This window comes from Brachycentrus maculatus, unplaced genomic scaffold, assembly GCF_059751285.1.
Source record: "Brachycentrus maculatus isolate JH-2025_06_01 unplaced genomic scaffold, ASM5975128v1 h1tg000111l, whole genome shotgun sequence".
NCBI lineage: Eukaryota > Metazoa > Arthropoda > Insecta > Trichoptera > Brachycentridae > Brachycentrus > Brachycentrus maculatus.
Genome location: NW_028280864.1, coordinates 52033 through 74300, shown reverse-complemented (window position 1 = coordinate 74300; position 22268 = coordinate 52033). Strand labels below are relative to the sequence as shown.

The window sequence follows — 22268 nt, the reverse complement described above, 5'->3', positions numbered from 1 at the left end:
TATATATATATATATATTATATATATATATATATATATATCTATATATATATATATTTATATATATATTTATATATATATATAGATATATATATATATATATATATATATATATATATATATATATATATATATATATATATATATATATAAACATATATATATATATATATATATATATATATATATATATATATATATATATATATATATATATATATATATATATATAAATATATATATATATATATATATATATATATATATATATATATATATATATATATATATATATATATATATATATATATATATATATAAATAAATATATATATATATATATATATATAATATATAAATATATATAATATATATATATATTATATATATATATATATATATATATATATATATATATATATATATATATATATATATATATATATATATATATATTTATATGTATATATTATTAGGTGATTCATTAAGACCTTTTTTAAAAAGACTTTCATTGAAAGCCATACACCGGAACAACATTTATAAATTATTCAATTTCAAGATCCGTTGTTTTCGACCAAAAATTTGTTTAGCGATGAGGCCTATTTCTGTCTCAATGACTACGTCAATAAGCAAATTGCCACATTTGGGATGGTGAACAATCGGAAGAAATTCAGTAACTTCCATTTAGTCTATAAAAATGACGGTTTGGAGTGTTTTATGGGTCAGTGGATTAATTAGTCTGTTTTTCTTCAAAAACGACGCTGGCAACAAAGTTACTGTGAATGGTGCCCGCTATCGCGTCATGATAACAGACTATTTGCTGCCCGAGATTGGTTCCAACAAGACAGCAATACTTGCCACACAGCGCGTGATAAAATGGCTCTATTGAGAGATCGATTCGGTGAGAAGTTACTTCCACGTTTGGGACCTGTGAAATGGCCGCCTAGATCGTATAATATCACACTTCCAGACTTTTTTCTTTGGATCCCCAATACGTATTCACATAAAGTCTTTGCCGATAAGCCAGCTTCAATTGAGGTATGGACAGTCAACATTACTCGCGTCGAACGAAAATTAGACCTTTAGAATGAACGTTATAAAATGCAGTGGCGGCCAACATATGAAGGATATTATCTCTTTACGATGATGATAAAGATACAGAATGAAAGTCCAAAGTTGAATTTTTGGACTTTTATAAAGAATCTTAAAAAATAGGTCAAAATTATATAAAATATATATATATATATATATATATATATATATATATATATATATATATATATATATATATATATATATATATATATATATAATATATATATATATATATATATATATTTATAAATATATATATATATATATATATATATATATATATATATATATATATATATATATATATATATATATATATATATATATATATATATATATATATATATATATATACATATGAATACAAATGTACATATTTTTAAACACTATTTTCAACCACATGTACCCTATTATTTTAGAAAATTAGAGTCAATTTGTGATACCAATAATTCTCTATACCACGAGAATAGAACCTAAATAATTATTGGTGAAAAAATTCTAAGCTGATCCAAACTTGATAAATATATACAATATGTAACCATTTAATCGGTAATTCATTCAAAAAACTAAAACTGCGTGGTTAGTATCTGACGACTTGGCGCGCCAGAAAAATGCAGAAGACAGCCCGCAGAGGCTGGAAGCTACACATACGTATGTACTATATATGGCTCGCAGTAGGTACTAACTTCACGTTCTTATGTCCGCAACCTACGTTATAATATGTTGTATTCACGTCATTGCATCGGCCAAAAATGTGTGCGTTTCTTTCAATAAATAAAATAGAAAATAATAAAATTTTCCACCTTCTTCAGGATACTCGTATATGTCAAAACAATAAACGAGTATGTGTGATTCATCTACGTAGTAGTTTGATGGGGGGAAAGAGAAGTAGAAAGCTTGCAAATCGATAAGCTTTTAATTTCTTTTTATCCTCCATTAGGTTTGAAATATTATATTTTTACAAAAAGAAAACGATAAAATGTAGGTACGTACATATACACATATGGCTGACCAAACTAGATACGATCTAAATAACTAAATACACTAGAGAGCCGCAGAAACAAATACTCTGACTTATTAAAGAAAAAAATAAAATACAGGGATTTCATTGTTGTAACATTATAAGTTAATTTAAAAAAATCATTCATATACTTGGGATGTCCTAAAAATAAAATTATGTTCTACGAAATAAATTTTGTAAAAGAAAATTTTTCTAATTTGCGATAGATCAAAACTACGTAGCGGACCTCAAATATATAAGCCGTGTTTTATAGTAGTATGCACCTTCTTGCTTACCACGCGTGAAATATCACATATATTTAACTGTTGCTAACTCAAAACTCGTACGTCCAAAGTATAACGCAGGTACTCGTAACAACAACAATAAACCAAAAAATAATAATGAAAATAATCAAACTTTAATAAAAATATAATAGGGTCATATAATAAAACATGTTTTCATTATTACTAAAACATTACTTCGTATTTATTACTTTTTCTTAAAATCTATTATGACACTTGTTTCGATGCATTCAGTATCATTATCAAACACTACCAATAATGATAATTATCAAACCAATAATGATGCTAAATACATCGTTACATAAGATATTTGAGCAAAAGTGGTATTTACCAAGTATTTTTTTTATTATAAATGAACAAATTTTACTACAAAGAGTCTGTTATATCAATTAATTAAAATACATTTAAAATTGATCTATTGAATTTTTTGTAGTAAATTGTGCTAGACATACGAGGTACTAGATTGAAACAATGATTTTAAAGATTTAAAGGCGAAGTAAAAATAAAAATATATCTTTCTTCACTTTTTTGTAATTTTTTTCATGAAAAAAATATTAGTTTTAACTTACGAGGTTGCTGATGTGCACGTTGGCATATAAAATATATTTATATTATACAAGGCGTTGTTGAAAGTTAATACAGTTATTTTGGTATGTAGAACAAATCAAAATAATTTGACCATAACGAGAACTCAGAAGAAGTGGAGTTATTATTTCATTCATTTTTAATTATGGTAAATAAATGATGTTTTACTGGTATATCTATAAAGGTATAATTAAGCGAATTAATTTGTACAAGTACACACATCGGTAGAATTTTAACAAATACGTGTAACAAAATTAACATTTCGATAAATGTGTGTATTTTTTACAATAAAATCTTAAATTATATATATGAGGGTATGATTAATTACTGATAATAAATCATTATGATTTTTTCAAAGAAGGAATATTTATTATGAGTAATTGGGTTTGATTTTTAAACAATACAATAATCGTACTAAAAATGGGTTCTAAATTTTACTACTCGCAAGAATACTTAAAGTAGTAAAAACATAAAATGGTAATGTTTTTATTGTTTTAATATGCCCATATCGTTTCCCCTAAAAAGGAAAAGCACGGAACTTACCTCAAAATTTGTATATTTTCATGAATGCATTGATTTAGAAAATTTGAATGAATAAACGTTAGAGATTTATTTCCACAAAATAACATTTTTAGTTTTGTGCTTACTTTGCCAGAACTTTTTTCATGCAAGCATACTGATTATTGGTATTTTAGCAATTCAAAAAAATGATATACAAAGATAAGACAAGACAACCGGAAAAAATTCTAAAAAAAACAATCACACTTAGAAATTAACAAACGCGTAAATTTAAGTTTATCAATTCAACGTATAAAAACGAATGATTTCGTGTAAAACATTTAAGTCCTAGTTTTCAAAGAAAAAAAAAAGTATTTTATTTCAATATCCGGTCGCATCACCATATAAAAATATGTAAAACATTAAATTTGAAAAATTAAATGATTCATAATGTGATTTTCACGTAGAAAGCAAAGATACGTATATTAATTCTACATACATATGAATGATTTACTTTCTATTTTACACGAGTTATAAAGCCACATATTTTTTTCCACACACTGATCTTATTGTAGTAGCATATTATATTATAATTTTCTGTAATATTCCTAGTATGCAAGTACAAAATTGGTAACTCTGTATTATATAATTATTTAAAAGAATTTTAATAGATAATAAATATTGTAACTGTCATACAATATTTTTTTAGACTCATTGATTAAAACCGTGTAATAATAATAAATCAGTCTGCCGCCGTGGTTTAATAGTTGCTTTACACCAAAATTTAGCTACCGTGGTGGAGGTTTCGGGTTCAATTTCCAGAGGGGGTGAAAATAAATAATGGTGATTTTACACTTACATATTTATTTAATATTACCCTGAAGCGCAGGAGTGATCACCTTGCCTTCATATAAGTAATATTCAAAATAACACTGCGTCAATACGATGCAGTGCTCTATGCGCCATCGGATGCGGATAAGGGTTAGAAGAAGAAGAAGAAGAATACATCGCCTTACTAACGTTCCTAACCTTTACAGGATTCTTCTTCAGCGCATTGTATTACTAAAATTGAGTAGTAAAAACTGAAGGTGTATACAAATTTATTCCTATAGTATCTGAAATAAAAACACTGAAAGGATGGCTAAAACGTTGGTAGGAGGATAAATTGATCTCCTTCGCGTCGAACACCTTTAATAGTGGTACCTACTTGGTTTACAATAAAATATGTTGTGCCAAATAATTTTGTCTTATTGACCCCATTCGTGAACAATGTTTGATAACCAGCTGCTATGCATAATATTTCGCCGGTTTCCCCGTGCTTCTACCTAAGATTGGAGCAACACATTTTTGGTAGCAAACCTAAGGAATTTATGAACTAACCAAAATCTTATAGTAATTTATTGAGAATTATTAGTTAATGTTTTTCGGACAACGATGGTAAAAAGTACAATTTTTTGAGGTTGGCTGTAGTCACAAAGTTATCTATACCACAGAAAAGAAAATTAAGAAAAAAAGTTTAAAAAATATTAACGCATAAAGACATTTACAATTTTATTAGTTGATGCACGGAAAATATTAAATGCTTTATTTACCCTCGTAGCTGTTTCACTGGTTCCATAATCTACTGGCTGGCAGGATAGGCTGTAATCGCTCCACCATCCAGACATAAGATGCTGTTGATAAAAACAAAATATAAAATTCTCCTCGAAAACATATCATAATTAAATTTGACATTGAAGATACAGTGGGTCATCGATTTATCAAGCTTCATTCGACCGGAACGTTCAAGTCAAAAGCATTATACATATTATCAAACAACAAAAAAACTAGCATGGTGATGCTTTGAACTTTCAATCACGTACAATTATTTTCCGATTTTTTAGACTTTAGATCTATTAGTATCCTTTTGGAATAAAAAGCTTCGAGAAATATTCCAAAGCCAACTTGATCACATTTCTACTACAACCATTAACAAATAGTTTTATCTTTGTGGTACACATTTCCATATTATAATGTACAGTTACGTAAATACAATTTTCTATATTTATTTACGATTTCACTCTATTTTAATATTAACATTAAATCGTGTAAGTATGCTTTACTGAAATACATTCAAAAATGGAATTGATGCTTGTGAGTTTCACTGACCTCGTAAAACATGTACGATGACAGGAGGACTTGTAGCGCGTTGTATGCAATAAGGGTGTTTTTCAGTTTGTATGGCTTCCTGTTGGCCATAGCTTGAGGGATGATGACCACCACGAACGACAGGTATACTAGCACCATAGCCAGGGTGGGCAGGGGAGTTTCGAACAGGAACCATCCTTCTACCCGGGGATCTAAAAACAAAACACAGTGCTCAATTATTCCCTATAATTTTAAAATATATATTTTTAATCAAATTAAAGACAGAAAAAAATACGTTTTATGCTATTTTGAATATTTTGAAAAGGGAAAAAACCACGTTGTTTAAAATTAAAATAAATGAACGAAAATTTTACATATCTCAAGATAAACGAAAGAAGGTTGCTCAGAGGAAGGAATATGGAATTTCGAGCTTTTGTGGGGCTTACAAGCTATCACCGGCTGGTTTGATTGATCACTTTATACTCTTTAGGCTTCCACATACCCCATACCGTATCGGAGGACTAAAATCTCTTTTGCGGCGCCCACGTTATTATTAGTCGTTAACGTTTGAAAAAATCTGCCCTTACATAAAAAATCTTTCTCTTATTAAGTAGTATTAGTATTCATGTGTAAAAAAAGTGGAAAATAATTTCTTCGCTCGCTTGGTTTTTTCTTAAATATTGCTAACGATAGAATAAAAGAAAATTTTAACCCAAAACTAACGTTATACTGTATATTTGCGATTACAGATTTACATACCCTTATAATATTAAACTAAACTGATTGACAATACAATAGATAATTGATTTTTTTCAGAACAAATACGCACTTCAAAAAATACTTTAATACAGATTATTAGGTTAACTTTATTCCACATAGAATATAAATATAATCAACAAACACCACCTCTATACGACCCTGTTTATTAAAGTTTTTATTTAGATATTTGAGATGAAAGTTTTTATACATATTTAGTATTATTTTCATCTTTTGAATACAACTGGCATAATCACAACTGTAATCAGTATATTCACTGACATGAAAATAGTCTCAACCAGATCAATATAAAAATAAGAATTATCTTCGACTTTTCGTAAAAAAATATGCTTATTTAATTAACACAAATATTCCCAAGTTGTGGTTGCGTTGCGAAAATAGCAAATAGATATTTTTAAATCTTCTGTACTTGACTTTCACTATCTTGTTAATGCTGTATTCTTAGATCTCCAACTTGCAGTTTCAGTCAGCGTAATTTTATAGTATTAAAAAGCGATGTTACACTCGGTTGGGTGAATTATTCTCCCAACTGGAAATAAACCTATTACCCGCATCAAATATGGGTGTCCCGCACAAAAAAGTTTTAAAATAAAATTACTATGATTTTTTAATAAACGTATTATAAAATTTTATTTACAACTATTTGTTTATTATTTTTTGACATCTCATCAAAGATGAACAAGAATATGGAAGTCTGGGCATTTACAGGGCTGACGACCGTCATAGGCTGGTTTAAGTGATCACTTTACACACGTGTAACATTCATCAATTCTACCCATTATTGACAACCACATTACTCAAATTCTTGGAAGTTCTATATATGTATATGAACCAATTTAGAAACCTTGTTCTTGAATCACTAGAACTTTACTAGAGACATCTATTGGTGAGATGTAAAGAAGCTTTTTATTAAGAAGAAACTCTTATATTAGTATGTTGTAAACTATTTGTTTATATATCTTTTCCACCTTACAGGGAAAAAATTAAGAATTATAAAAGTTTTCTCTGAGGGTCTAAGTGCTTTTTTATTTTCACGTTTGTCATTAACTATTACGTGTGATTAAATGTGGCACTCAAGTGCCACATCAGTATATCCTTCAAAGGATACACTGTAAAATAATACTTTATCGATTAGAAGTAAGGTTGCGTTTATATAGGAAACATTATGCATTTTTATCGATTCACATTTTTTACCGAAGGAATATTAAACTATTTTATGATTAATGTAATAATCATTTAACTATTAATTATTAAAGAAAATTTATGAAACAGTATTAACATATTCAAATAAATAAAATAAAATAAAGATATCACTGCGTTTAATTTTCGAAAGACTTGTAATAAAATATGAAATTAAGTGATGAATCAATGTTGTCAATAGAACGAATAACTTCAGACCTTTTAGGTACTACATGCGAAATATTTTTTATGTAGTTTTACAGGAATTTCCTTCTGTCAGAAAAAGGGAAGGTTTTTCTCAATTATCATATTCAAAATTTTCTTTAAAAAAATAAAACCGATTTCCCTATCAAAATTAATTATCCAATAAAACAAACATAAACTCATCGACTTATTTAAAATAAAGCAAGCATTTTACAGTAAAAATATATCAAAAAATTCCTTTTGATAAATCATAGTTTTTAATATAATTGTTTAAATTATGTAACATTTGAACATTAATCTGGAAATTTGCTGATTAAAACAAGTTGTTTATTTATATATGGGGTTTTACAAAATTAACGACATCCATCAATAATCAACCTTGATACTATACAAATAATAATGAGTATTGCATTTAAATAAAAACATTGTGAGATCATGGGTATATTGACTCACTTGTACCTGTGAGGAATTACGTAAATAGGCACTAATAAAGTTTTTATTGCATTATAGTAAAAATAATTTGGTAATAGTTTCAACTCCTCGTCGATATGCAAAAACTTTATGGTCCTTGACGCACTGAACCCAATATTATACGAAGACAAAGACTAACCGGATAATAAAATCAGAAGAAAAAAATTGTGGTGGTCAAGAGCGTTAAAAATATTCGTGGCTATGTGCATAAAAAAATATGGCTCTAATTTAGGTCATGTGCTAATGTTATTATTATAATTATTTGAAGGCGCAATTAAGTTCTTTAACTTTTAGATAAGTAACGCGTTAAAAATGATTTATGACATGCTGACGCTTATATTTTCTCTTGTTTAGTTTTTGTGTGTATTGTGTTTATAATATAGATTTTATGTACCATTTCGTTGATGTTTAAGATACCAGAGAAGGTTCATTATACTATAGAGAGTTGGTTAGTTCGTTTCCTAGTCTAGATACTTGGATAGAAAGGGAATTACTGAAGATAGATGCGTTTGAAATGGAAAGCATTCTGCAATATCGCTAATTGAAGTACACTATCTCCTTTATAAAATCGACTTGTAAACGCTGTAAACAAAATTAAACTCGCGGCTAGTAAAATACATTTCATTTAATGAGTTTCCTTTGGTTATTTTTTTGTTGTTGAATTAAGTAATTACTAATTGCCTGTTTGTGCTTAGTATTTAGCTGTTTCGTTTCAATCATGCGCTATAGACGCAGTTATAATTTATAAATCAAACAACTTATCACGATAAAATGTTTTGCATTTCATAAAATGAATTTATGAATAATTGTCCTTCCTTGCACGGCTTTATTTACAATGTAACAAATCCAACATCTTGATTACGTATACATTTAACCAACAATCAATTCTGCATATAAATATATACATATGAAAGAGAGTTACTTTATTATTTATGAAGTGGTATTAAAAGTAATACAGCATACATAATTATTTCTTACAAGACATTGCAAGTTTATCAATGTTTTAACTTGTCTATGATACTACGTTCTAAATTATGTATTTATTTACGGTAAATAAGCCCCCCCTGCGAAGTGGGTATGTCATTTGGCTATCATCCATGAATTTTTATATTAAAATTTTAATTGTTGACTTAAACAGTGCTATTCAATAGTATCAAAAAATCGCTAGGCTTAATTCTTTGAAGCTAAATAAGTATATATTCCGTATTATTTTTTGACATCTCATGAAAGATGAAGAAGAATTTGGCATTTACGGGGCTGGCGACCGTCATAGGCCGGTTTAAGTGATCACTTTATACACGTGTAACATTCACCAATTTTACCCATTAATAACAACCACACTACCAAAATTCTTTCATCTCATCAATATATGTCTAGTGAAGTTCTAGTGATTCAAGAAGAGTGTTTCGAAATTGGTTCATATATATAAAACTTCCAAGAATAATAACTCCTATATAACCATAACTATTACTATATTTTCGACTAATATATATGAATGTTTACAAAAGTCATATAATGTGTGAATGGGCTGGTATGTGTAAATTTATATCACGCACCTATCATAATGTAAAGCATCATGGACGTTAACTAGTAAGGATACCTTTATATATTTATATATATTTATATATATATATATATATATATATATATATATATATATATATATATATATATATATATATATATATATATATGTATATATATATATGTATATATATATATATATATATAAATATATATATATACCTTGCTTCTCTGCTCACATCACGCTGTGACGCTTTTTTTATAATTGCATTGTTTTTATGTTAAGGTCACAGGAAATCATGTAATTTATTATATAATTATAAAAGATTAAGACGAAATACGTATTTTCTTTGTAGATAATTAAATATATGTTACTATATACACACATACATATGCATACATATTTCAATCTTCTACGTTGAAATTTGTAATGAAATGAATTAAATAAAAATAAATACAATAAAACAAAATATTTGTTATGGTAAAACATAATTACTCACTCATCCGACTCTCTGTCCCCTCAATTACTATACTTGCATTCAAACGACACAGCACACAAATACCATTGCTTAATCCATATACTAAACTTGCACTCTAATTTGTCCCTTTGAAGGACATGTTGGTCTTTCGACAAACTAATAACGCATGTGATTAATATTTTTCGTATGTAAAGGGTATAACGTGTTGTTTTGTATACTGGTGAAGCTATTATTATGACTTACATATTGTACGTTCAGAAACCGGTAAATAAAAATAGTATATTTTATTATATTTCTAATATTTTATTTGAAATATTCATTACATTCACCGGTACACAAAACTTTTTATTTTTCAATAGGATTTTTCGTTGACTAAATTTCTTAGATTTCATTGAGTTTAATGGGATATTTTCAATTATTATATTTAAAGTAATTAACAGAACACAACAACCATTGATTTGCTATAAATATTGTGTACAATGAAAAAAATCCATCCATAAAATTTCGTTAAAAAGTGGAATAGAATATTAATGTAGGATTCTGAAATGTGGGAAAAGTTACGTATGAATACATTCAATGAAAAGTATTTACAGTTCTTTTCTATGCAGATGCTTTTTAAATATCCAGTAAAAATTTTTTTTAATCTCTATAGGTTTTTTAGATTTTTTTACTCATTCTTAGACCCTTATCCGCACCTAGATAGTAGATACATCATGTACTGCATCGGGTGGATGTAGAGTACACTCGATCATCAATTATACGAAGATAATTTGATCAGTGATTTCAAAGATTTGATAGTTATCGCATGGGATAAAGCTGACCCAAGTGACGGAACTCAGGGCTCAGGACATTACGGCTATATGGGAAAGAGAATGGAGTGTTAACACCTAAAGCGCGATGCCCTCAAACAAAACGCGCCCAGCGGTGGTGGGTCTGATCTGACCCAGTACAGAAATCGCCTTTTAGGCGTTTTTTGTCGGGTTTTTATATTTTATATATTAATCAAAATAGGCTACATAGCAATAGGATAATGTGTCATAAGTTTTGTATGAGAATTTTCAAGTTTTTGATAGTTTTGAATTTAAATTATCCAAGCGCTTCATTTTACATGCGAACTCGACCGAGCGCAGCTGCTAACTACCACCGCGTAGCATGTCGCATCCGCGTGAGGCATGATCGGCATGAAGCAGTGGTTGTAAACATGTTTATTTTTAATGAATTCAAACAATTTGTGTTTTTAATTTTTTAACTATATTTTAAGTCAACATCATAAAAGATAGAATTTTTAACTTTTATTTGTTATCTTCAAATATAAAACGTGGCGGTTAGCTCCAAAAACCACAAAATGATTCTGGGATTTTGACTTGAGTTCATAATTCAAGATAAATTTTTGTCCATAATGCAATTAAAATTTATTTTAAATACAGAGAAAATGGTAAATTTTTCATTGAAAAATATAAACAGAATTGCCCAAAATGGTGTAAATATTCATTTAATGTTCGCCATTTCTTACATAGATTTGCGGGTCTTAGAAATTATGAATATAATTTTGTACGGTACTAAATAAAACTAATTTTTGGGTATAAATTATTTTTATATACAAGTTCGTTAGACATAATAGGTAACAAATTTAATTTTAATATAGACAAGTAAATTATTATCAAAAAATCAGAAGACAATCGCTACTTTTCTTGTTAAAATCGATGTCTTCATCACTTACTGACATTTCTTACAAAATCAAGTTTTCTGTTTCACTTTAAAATTCTGTATCTAAGGTTTTTGAATTCTAAATCACTGTCATCTACACTACTTTCTCACTTTTCTTTCAATTTTAGAACTGTCCAAAAGTCGTCCAATCTCGTTATGAGATATTTATTTTTTTTCCTGCCATTCATTGTGGTAAAGTGTCGTAAAGATTTTTTTTTTAAAAACTAGAAATTGTTCAAACATAAAACAGTTTATTGTGAAGTTTTGAAGTTAGTAACTTTGTGTATGTCAGTGTTGTATATATACATAAATCTATTATATACTATATATTACCACTATTTGTGGTATTTTCTAAGTAAAACTTAAATTAAAAATGGTTAGATTTTACCAAAAAGTAACTGCCGAATCAATTTATGAAAATATTAACAACTTATGTAATAATTACACTTTTTTAAACGTGATCCTTAGTATTTTTCATACAAGTAAACAAATAAATCAGTTTAAAACGAATGTAAAAAAAACAATATACAGAATCAATCGCCAAAGATTGACAATGTTTGCTTTTGTTTTGGGGAGTTCGAGGGCACGGCAGACGGCACACTAACACATTGATAGCGAACAACTGACCTTACTCAATATGATTTTTGATCTTTTATTTGTTCTTTTTTTTTAAATAACTCATTCGAATCTCGTCCGATAATTTTTGTTTATATCTCAATTTGTAGGTAATTGTTTGAAGAACGATTACACTGAAGGAAAACGACGTAAAAAAATTACCTATTAAGTAATTAATAATTTTCCGCGATGGTGGGTCTGATCAGACCCACCATCGCAGAGGAGGTGTTAAATGGAAATTAAGTTGTATTAAAATACATTTATCACACTTACTAAAGAAGGTGTGATAAATATGGTATCAAGAAACTATGGCCACAAAGAAATAAATAAATAAAAATGACGATAGAGGTTAATTATAAAATTAATGCAAAAATAATTTAAATAACTGACAGCGGAATCACTATGTCAAAGAAAAGTAGACACCTACCTTTTGTAACTTAACATACATATTGTGTAGGTACCACGTGTAATTTAAAATCTCTCTGAATGGATGAGACCGGTTTGAATGTCGCCGAAATAAAAGCTTAGTATCCATTAGTCGTCGGAATAAAATGTAAGAATACCAGCAAAAGTTTATATCGAACCTACGCAGACCTAACTCCATCAGAGTTGACCCGTAAGCGGTGCTAACACAGACGCAACGCAGAGTTCGTTTGTTACGGCCCTATACGGATACGGATTTTTTTTAAACTGATTTATCTGATAGGGTTACGAATACACAAAGTAAAGTGATAAGAAAAAATCACTGGTTACAGTTATTTTAAAGATTCATTCTTAAGAAGGCAGCGATTACCAAGGTACAAAGAATTGTATACTTGTACTCGTAAAGGTCTCCTTAAGGCATTACATACTCGATATGTGATCACATATCTTGTAAAAATAATCAACATCAACGTTAACGCGAATAACTTCAAAATTCCTAGGGTTTTTTTTTATCCATATGTTCATTTGTTCATTCACAAGATTTTGTAGTTAGGGAACTTACAAGGTGAATAAAAAAAATAAGTGAAAAAAAACCTTAAGAAATAAGTGCTACAATGCATGACAGAATGATATCATCTACATGTATGGATAATTAAAACATAAAACAATAGTGGAAATGCAGTTAATAAATTAAATGTAAAATGTACATATAGATGTACAATGTCGTGATTTCCCATGACGTCTTCGCGTTGTTTATTATTACACAAGTACTTAATTAATTATTATTACATAAATACAAAAGCTCTATTCGTGTTCCTGTGAAAAAAAGTCTTTTTAAAAGGTCAATCTTTAAACACTTGTAACATGAATGTTCTCAATGCTTTCGTTCATAAAAAACGTCACTTTGACAGTTTGGACTAGTTAAATAGTATTAGATAAAATAAAACTACGTTTTACTCTCTAAAAATGTTAAAACTCGCGCGATTCTTTTACAAAATATTGCAAAAATCCATTACAAAATGACTGATCATAAACGCAATTTTCCTAAATCCTTTTCTCTTTTAGATGTATGTTTTGTATCAACATTTCTTCGTGGAACTGCATTTTATATAATGAAACAAGAACTAAACAGCTTTTTTCGCTTTTATTTTATTTGACTCGTGACCGACTAGTATGATAGTGATGTCGGTAGCGACAAAACCCAGTCACTGGTCAAATGAAATAACCGTAGAAAAAGCTGTATAAAGCTGTAAAAAATCTGTAAAAAAGCTGTATAAAAGCTGTTAAAAGCTGTAAAAACTGTTATATTGTACTTTTTCGATATTTCAAAAATTCAATCATATCTAATCAAAAACGTTTTAAAGTACGAACATTCAAATGAAATGTTGTTAGAGCAGCTGATGAAAAATGAGTTTTAACATACGTTTGTCGAATTAATTTTTATTATTTCGATAAATTTTGTTGTAAGTGTATTGTTTATATAAAATACTATTTATACCTATGACTGGTAAATGTCAAGGCTATTTATTCTCAATAAGAATGGTGAAATAAATTAATTAATTGATGATTAAAAGTATTTGGCATTGATTTTTTTTAAATACGGAAGAAATGTATTGTTTAAAAATTTAAACAAAATGATCTAATGACAAAATTAGGTAAACATAATGTTATTGTGGCGGGTAGTAGGCAAAATAAAGTAAAAAGTATTACAATATTATGGGTGTGTCCAAATTCTTGTTCACAAATCTGGGTTTCTTCGAATAGGAGTTATTTTTACCTTACATATTGTCATCATTAAAATTTTAATTAAAAACCCTTATCCGCACCCCAATGGTGCATAGGGCACTGCTTCATATAAACGCAGTGTTATCTTGATCGTTTACACATGAAGGAAAGGTGATCAGCCCTCCGCTTGAGGTACCAGTCCAGGGTAATATTGAATAAATATTACAGTGAAAAAATCACTTATATTTATTTGACCTCCCCCTGGGAATCGAACCCGGGACCTCCAGAACGGTAGCCGAGCATGCTGACAATTACACTACGGAGGCGGACAAAAGTATTTAAATTATCCGTGATTAGATCATACGATGTCAAAAAGTATTTAAATTATCCGTGATTAGACAAATTCAAATTAAACAATAAAACATTCCGATTTTATTAAATTCAATATGTGTAAAACGTCATGATAATTAGACATATAACCTTTTATTATCGTCGTAGGTCAGTTCTTAAAAACGGGAAACTGATACTCGCATATTGCAAAAAAAATAGTTATAATTACAAATGTCCGCCTATTTAAATATAAATATAAAAAGATACCGCAAACCACTTTTGTTTTTAAATAGCGGCTTTATGATTTGTCGAATAACAATATGGTTATAATGCCAATAAAATAGCCGATTTTAAACTTGATAATATCGCTTAAAATGCGTAAGCTATTTAAAAAAAGATCCTCAAATTACACAATTATTGTTACCACCTTTTACCATTTTATTTTATGAATTTGTTATTAAAAACTAGATTTTTTAACAGAAATAATATAAGATAATAAGCTCACTGCGGCTTATGCAACACCGCTTATTAAAATCCCAATCATAAGTATTATATAAGTGTTTCGGATTATATCGGATCGATGCGATGTCAATTTAATAATGAATCATATGAAGACATGGTGATCAGTTCTGTCTTTTAATTGTCTATAGATGACGTAAGTTAAGGAGCTATGGGTGAAGGATAATACTGCTATATGGGAAAGGGAATTAACATATGGGAAGAATAGCAGCAATGATAAGGAAGCTCGAAGTATTCGATGAAGCTAATTGATATTATAATATTTGATACAAAACATTTTAAGCATCCAAACCACAGCAGGGTGGGTACACTCCCCTATATATATTTATATATATTTATATATATTTATATATATTATATATATATATATATATATATATATATATATATATATATATATATATATATATATATATATATATATATATATACATATACATATATATATATATATATATATATATATATATATATATATATATATATATATATATATATATATATATATATATATATATATATATACTTTGCGGATGGAGTATTTACAAACTATTAAGCCAACTTGTAGATTATCACACAATGATTCATTTTTATGTATATTGTCCATTCCTCTTCCTAAACAACCGTTCTTTTTGATCTGCGTATCCAAAAAATATAGATTTAGTTACTTGAATAGGTACTTACCAGCTATCGTCTCTGCTTGCATCCAGTATTTATTGATAATTGTGGTCCAATTACTATCTGAATAGTAATCGTCCATCGCTATTTTCACGAACCCCGACATTTTGAATGTTTTTTAATTAAACTTTGAAAATATTACACTAAGACACCCTTACACTTCACACTTTATATTTGATTGAATAAATGAAGGTTTTTATCACTCGATTCGCGTATTTAAAATTTTTTCCTCTCCCTTCCGATCGTGGCCAGCATCTGCAATGTAAAGAAAAACAAAATTATTTTTAACAATACTAAATCTGGAATACGTAACACGATTTCACGTATTTTTCGGAAAAAGGTAATACATGAAATAATTCTGTAAAAACTATTATTACTAAAATTTGATAAATTATTATACAATAAAATAAAATTAATAAAAATTAAACTAGATTTTCAGTTATTTACTATAAATTATCAATGGATTCAATATACTCGAAGCAAATAATGTAAAATTAAAGAAATTTCCTGGATTATAATTTACACATATTTACACACATTCACTCATATATATATATATATATATATATATATATATATATATATATATATATATATATATATATATATATATATATATATATATATATATATATATATGTATATATATTATATATATATATATATATATATATATATATATATATATATATATATATATATATATATATATATATATATATATATATATTATATAAAAAGTAAAAATATTATTTTATTTTGTGTTTTCTTACAAGAACCAATAAAATTAAACGAAAATTCACTTAACTATTGTATTAATCTACTTTTTTCGAGAAAACATAATTAATAGCACACACATTTTTTAAGAACTATATATATATTTATATTTATTAAAATAAGAAAGGCGCAATAAAAATGAAATCGACGCGCGCTTTAATATATTAAAAAAACTTTCGCCCGGAAATGGAATGTGTTCTCCGACAGTCAGCGAGTCGCGGATGGCGGATTCGTGGATGTACTTATCTCATCGTGGTCGGAACGTGAATGGCTGTAGGAGCGAACAGTGAACGCAGAACAGTACACGATGTGCAACCTCCACGCGTTCCGCGGTCACACACGGCGGACCTGCCTGCCAAGTAACCACCCAGATTGTTGACTCACGGCAGCCTCCAAAATGCCGTCTCTCCAAGGTGAGGAGAGGAAGTCGGAGCCTCTCTCCCCATCCGAGCTGAGCTGCTACAAATTATACCTTAACTAAAATACTCTGACCTCCAGAAATCAGGAAGGAAACGCCGTATTTCAAAAAATGGATTAACCAAATCTATCAATTCGATCGAACATTCATAATTCATTGCCAATGAATGTTATATTAATGTATTTATTTCTTTATGAACATAAATATTGAAATTTTAGCTATATTCGTAGATACAAACGTAAAATAAAAAAGCATATATCCAAATATTTTAACTAGCCTTGCGAATAATTTAATTTTTAATATTTAAACCAGAATATTATTTCTATTTATAAAATTACGTCATAAGGTACCTGCTTATTTAACGTAAATCAATTTGTATGTTGCAGTTACTAGTAACAATTCCCGCATCATGCCTTGGTTTCGATTTCCGGCAGAGTAAATATAGTAATAAATATTTTAATTTTCCCACTAAACACCGTTACCTTGGATAAGAGCATTGGATATTGTGTAACTCACAAATTCTTGAGCAGTGGTCTACGGAGATTTCATAGGGTTCATGGTAATTAAATTAAAATAACCTCTTTTTTCCACACAAATCATCCCCTGAACGAATTGCTAAAATTTTTTTTTCCTCATTTGGAACTGAGATTAAGCATCACCTACTGTTATATTAGCTATTGAATATACTCAATAAAATATATTTGAAAAAATCATATGACATATGTTATTATCTCTGTGTATATAAATTTCCTACATACACAATAAGATTTATGTACAATATCCTGATCAACCGATGATGAAGTCATTTTCATCATCGTTTGGTAAATATAACAATGTGTATGTCGGACCTCATCTCGTAAACTATATAAAACAAAAAAAACTATACAACAAAATATATCAAAACATTGTTAACTGGGCGAAGAAAACATAATCTCTAAGTCGATTAGTTGTCAAACAGGATGTGCGTGAGGCCATGTCAAATGCCATAGTTTACAGTTTAAACGACAGCCTTCGTACTGACATATTTTCAAAAGTAAAATAACATTAAAAACTTCCCTTTTTAAATGAAACATATAAGTGTTGTTCATTACTGACATTAATATTATATTTTGATGTCATACCTTTTTAAAAATAGGAATCAAGTTAATACAGAGTGGGCTCAAATCTAAAAACCCTTACTTGTCCGTAATATTAATTTAATAATAGGTAATGTGTTTCGATACAATTGCTTTGTAATTTTATCAAAAGGTTTTTTCCGAGCAGTTCATTTATATCATCATCCATATACTATTATTGTGAAAGAATACTTTACATTCCTCGTCATATGCACATTCTTCGCTAATACCTTTTCTGTGCAAGTTATTAACTTTCGAATGAACTACGCACCTTCTGCTGTGATAGGTGTAGTATCTTCTTAATTACGATGAATTTGTCATAAACGTCTGAAACGTAACCTACAAATCGATCAATGGAATCTTAACTAATAATAAAAATGCTCACTGTTTCGTAAAATTACATTATAAATTCTGAACAACGTGAGAGCTTTTGTTGTTCTTACGATTCTTTTCCTCATCCATTTTCCTTAATTTTCTTCTACTGCTTTTAGTATTTAAATTTAATATTACTGGGGCTGCGAAACATTAATTCTGAATTGAATCTTACACCATTATTTCCGTTTCTCTACCTCTGTAAAGTAGTGTTTGGCACGTTTGGCTATATCATAAACGATTATATGAGGTTTAGGGATCGGTCCCAATAATGTAAAAATATGTTTTAATTGTCTTTGTTCTAATATTCACATATATAATATGTTCCTGTTCATCAATAATTTTACCGTCAAGTATACAATATATAATTAAATTGTCATGTTTTGAATTTTCATAAAAAAGGATTTAAAGAAAACATATTTGTTTTTAGGCGTAATTATATAATTTATTTATTATTTAATTTAATCATATGCACCATCTGCTCACTCATTCAGGCAGAAAATTAAGGTGCAGACCAAAACTACTCTTACGATCTCATCATTAAGCACTATGCAATATGTAGTAGCTTATAATACGAACAGTAAGTTTAAATAAATAAATAAATACGCGCAGCAACTTCTTTATAAAATAAACAACGGGAATGTTATTTTGTGAAGTCCTACTCTGATTCGGATGAAAGAGAAAGACGATAATAACGCGTCTTCCTCGGGCTATCTTCAGCAGGTTTCATTTCGAAATCATCGGTATGCTGTGATGTGATACTCGCATATTCTCTTAGTACATACTGACTAGTTACTTTATATCAAGTACTGTGGGTAACTGTACTTTAGTAAAATCCGGAATGCATAAATAAATGATATTTTTACAGTTAAAAAGAATACGGTTTTGGTAACATAATGTTATATAAATATTAAAATATATACTCTAATAATAATACAAATTGTCAAGTGAAAAACGGGGGATCATTGCGACCTTCAAATAACTTGATCCGGGAAGATCCAAGTAATCCAAAACCTAATTGCAAGTTTTGAAGTGCGAAGCTTTCAATTTTATATAAATTATTACTACTTAAATCAACAGACGCTGAATCACAGTCACTGAAACTTATCCGTTCGAAGAATTGCTTCAGACACTATGTGGAAAGAATGCCGCTATTTGATTTATAATAATACTTTGACACATTCATAATAAGCATTATTATTTGTAATAAGTACAAGTTACTACGTATCCTGCGGGCATTCGACCCCCTTACTTTATATGTAAAATATCGTACACTATAGATATAATGCTTGAATTTTTTCTACAAAATTTTTACATTTTGGAATGTTTGATTTTGATATTTTAACAAATAATTTCTGGCTTGTATCATCCGTTGAAATAAATCAAATTCCATAATAATATTGTTCCATTAACGTCATATTGGGCAAAACGTTTAAACGTTTAAAAGTTTTCTGGTGCCACTATGGATCGTACTAACCTTTTTTTCAAACCCTTATCCACACCCCAATGGTGCATAGGGCACTGCTTCATATAAACGCAGTATTATCTTGATCGTTTACACATGAAGGAAAGGTGATCAGCCCTCCGCTTCAGGTACCAGTCCAGGGTAATATTGAATAAATATTAGAGTGAAAAAATCACTAATATTTATTTGACTCCCTCTGGGAATCGAACCCGGGACCTCCAGAACGGTAGCCGAGTGTGCTGACCATTACACTACGGAGGTGGACAACCTACTACTAACCTTTTACTTTTACAAAATTGCAAATTTGAAATTCGAGCCTGCTCGCAGCAAAATGTAGTAGGTACGAGTAAAAAAGAATGTATTTTCGGTAATACATTAAATGTTCTTTAATGATGTGAACTTTTTCAAGATTTTTAAACATTTTACCATAATCTGCGGTCGATTGTTTATTCGGTTTATATATATATATATATATATATATATATATATATATATATATATATATATATATATATATATATATATATATATATATATATATATATATATATATATATATATATATATATATATATATATATATATATATATATATATGACAAGTATATAATAGTCAATACTTGACTTTTTTTTCAAAACTTCAGAAACAATCGGTGGTTAAGTTTTACATTTTTTTAAAATCTTAATGAAATTCAAATTTGACTTCTTGTATATGACATGAAGAAGGATTAGGAAGCCAACCATTAGCAATTTTCCCTGACATTTTCAAAAAATAAAATCACCTGGTAAAATTTATTTTGATGATCAGATCAGAACAAGACTTGAGTGTTTTAGTGTAAAAGTGTTAAAATATGATAAATACGTGCTCATAAGTGTTATTCATTACAAAGTCAATTATTGAAGTCGGTGGGTTAAAAACATACTTGTTAAGAAATAATATGAGTAGTAATTCCTAAAGTATGAGCCAATAGATCTTGCATGGCCTATAATTGTCCTAGAATGCAGCCATGCACAGAATGCAAGCTGCAATAGTAAAGTGCATAGATTTTGCGCAACTTCTTCCTGTTTGTCTACTTTAAACAAGTTCAACTGCACTTTCGTTACTGTGCAAAGTTCAAACCACTCGAACATACTAGTTGGCAAACAAAAACATTGACTTGTTGGTGGATGATGACTGTTACGGATTTAACTGAAACACGAAAGAGATTGAAGGAATGTGGAATGTACCTTGGAAGTTTAAAATAGAAAGCAATAAAAGTTTAATTGTGATAATTAGTCATCTGATATATTTTCGCACCCTGCAAGTTCTGCGAGCCGGAAAAGAGGGGTGTGACCAACGATCGTCACATCTTGTTAAAAATTTTAAACTTATAAAAATGAAAAATGAAAGCATAGTTTTTATACATATTTAATAAAATCGTAAGAATCACAAAAATACATTAAAAACATTAACATCACATCACTGTCACCCAAAATGTTTCCATCTTAGGATTTTTTTACTCAGTAACTCACTTCTTCTTTAACATAATAAATACATATGGATAAAGGCATTTCTTTGTTTGAAACCTGCAGTTTCTACTACCTGTATCATCACTTAGTATTTGCCCTTGTAACGTAAACTACATATTAAATAAGAAACATTCAGTCGACCTTTGCCCAATGCATTCCACCCTCATCCAGTTAAAAAAATAATTGATAAAGTAAATTTATAATTGTGGCTTATAACAACAATTACAAATTATACAAATTAAGTACATGTATATAATGTACTTGAAATTGATATCAACGCTACTCAATACCGTAAAGTTAAATGAAATTTCCAAAGACAATACTTAAAATATTTATTTATCAATATTTAAAACACACCCGATATCTACGCTAAAG

At 28.5% G+C, this 22268-nt stretch overlaps 1 protein-coding gene across 2 annotated transcripts in view; it reads right to left on the bottom strand.

The window, feature by feature from the left end:
* The window catches only part of LOC148310015 (very long chain fatty acid elongase AAEL008004-like), a 66727-nt gene that overhangs the window by 10380 nt on the left and 34079 nt on the right, over positions 1–22268 (bottom strand). For both annotated transcript variants that reach the window (XM_088259156.1, XM_088259155.1), the window contains exons 2-4: positions 16244–16492; positions 5628–5818; positions 5072–5152 (exon numbers count right to left, since the gene is read on the bottom strand). In XM_088259156.1, the coding sequence (XP_088115282.1) occupies positions 5072–5152; positions 5628–5818; positions 16244–16343 (372 nt within the window). In that variant the 5' untranslated portion in view covers positions 16344–16492. The remainder of the gene's footprint in view (positions 1–5071; positions 5153–5627; positions 5819–16243; positions 16493–22268) is intronic.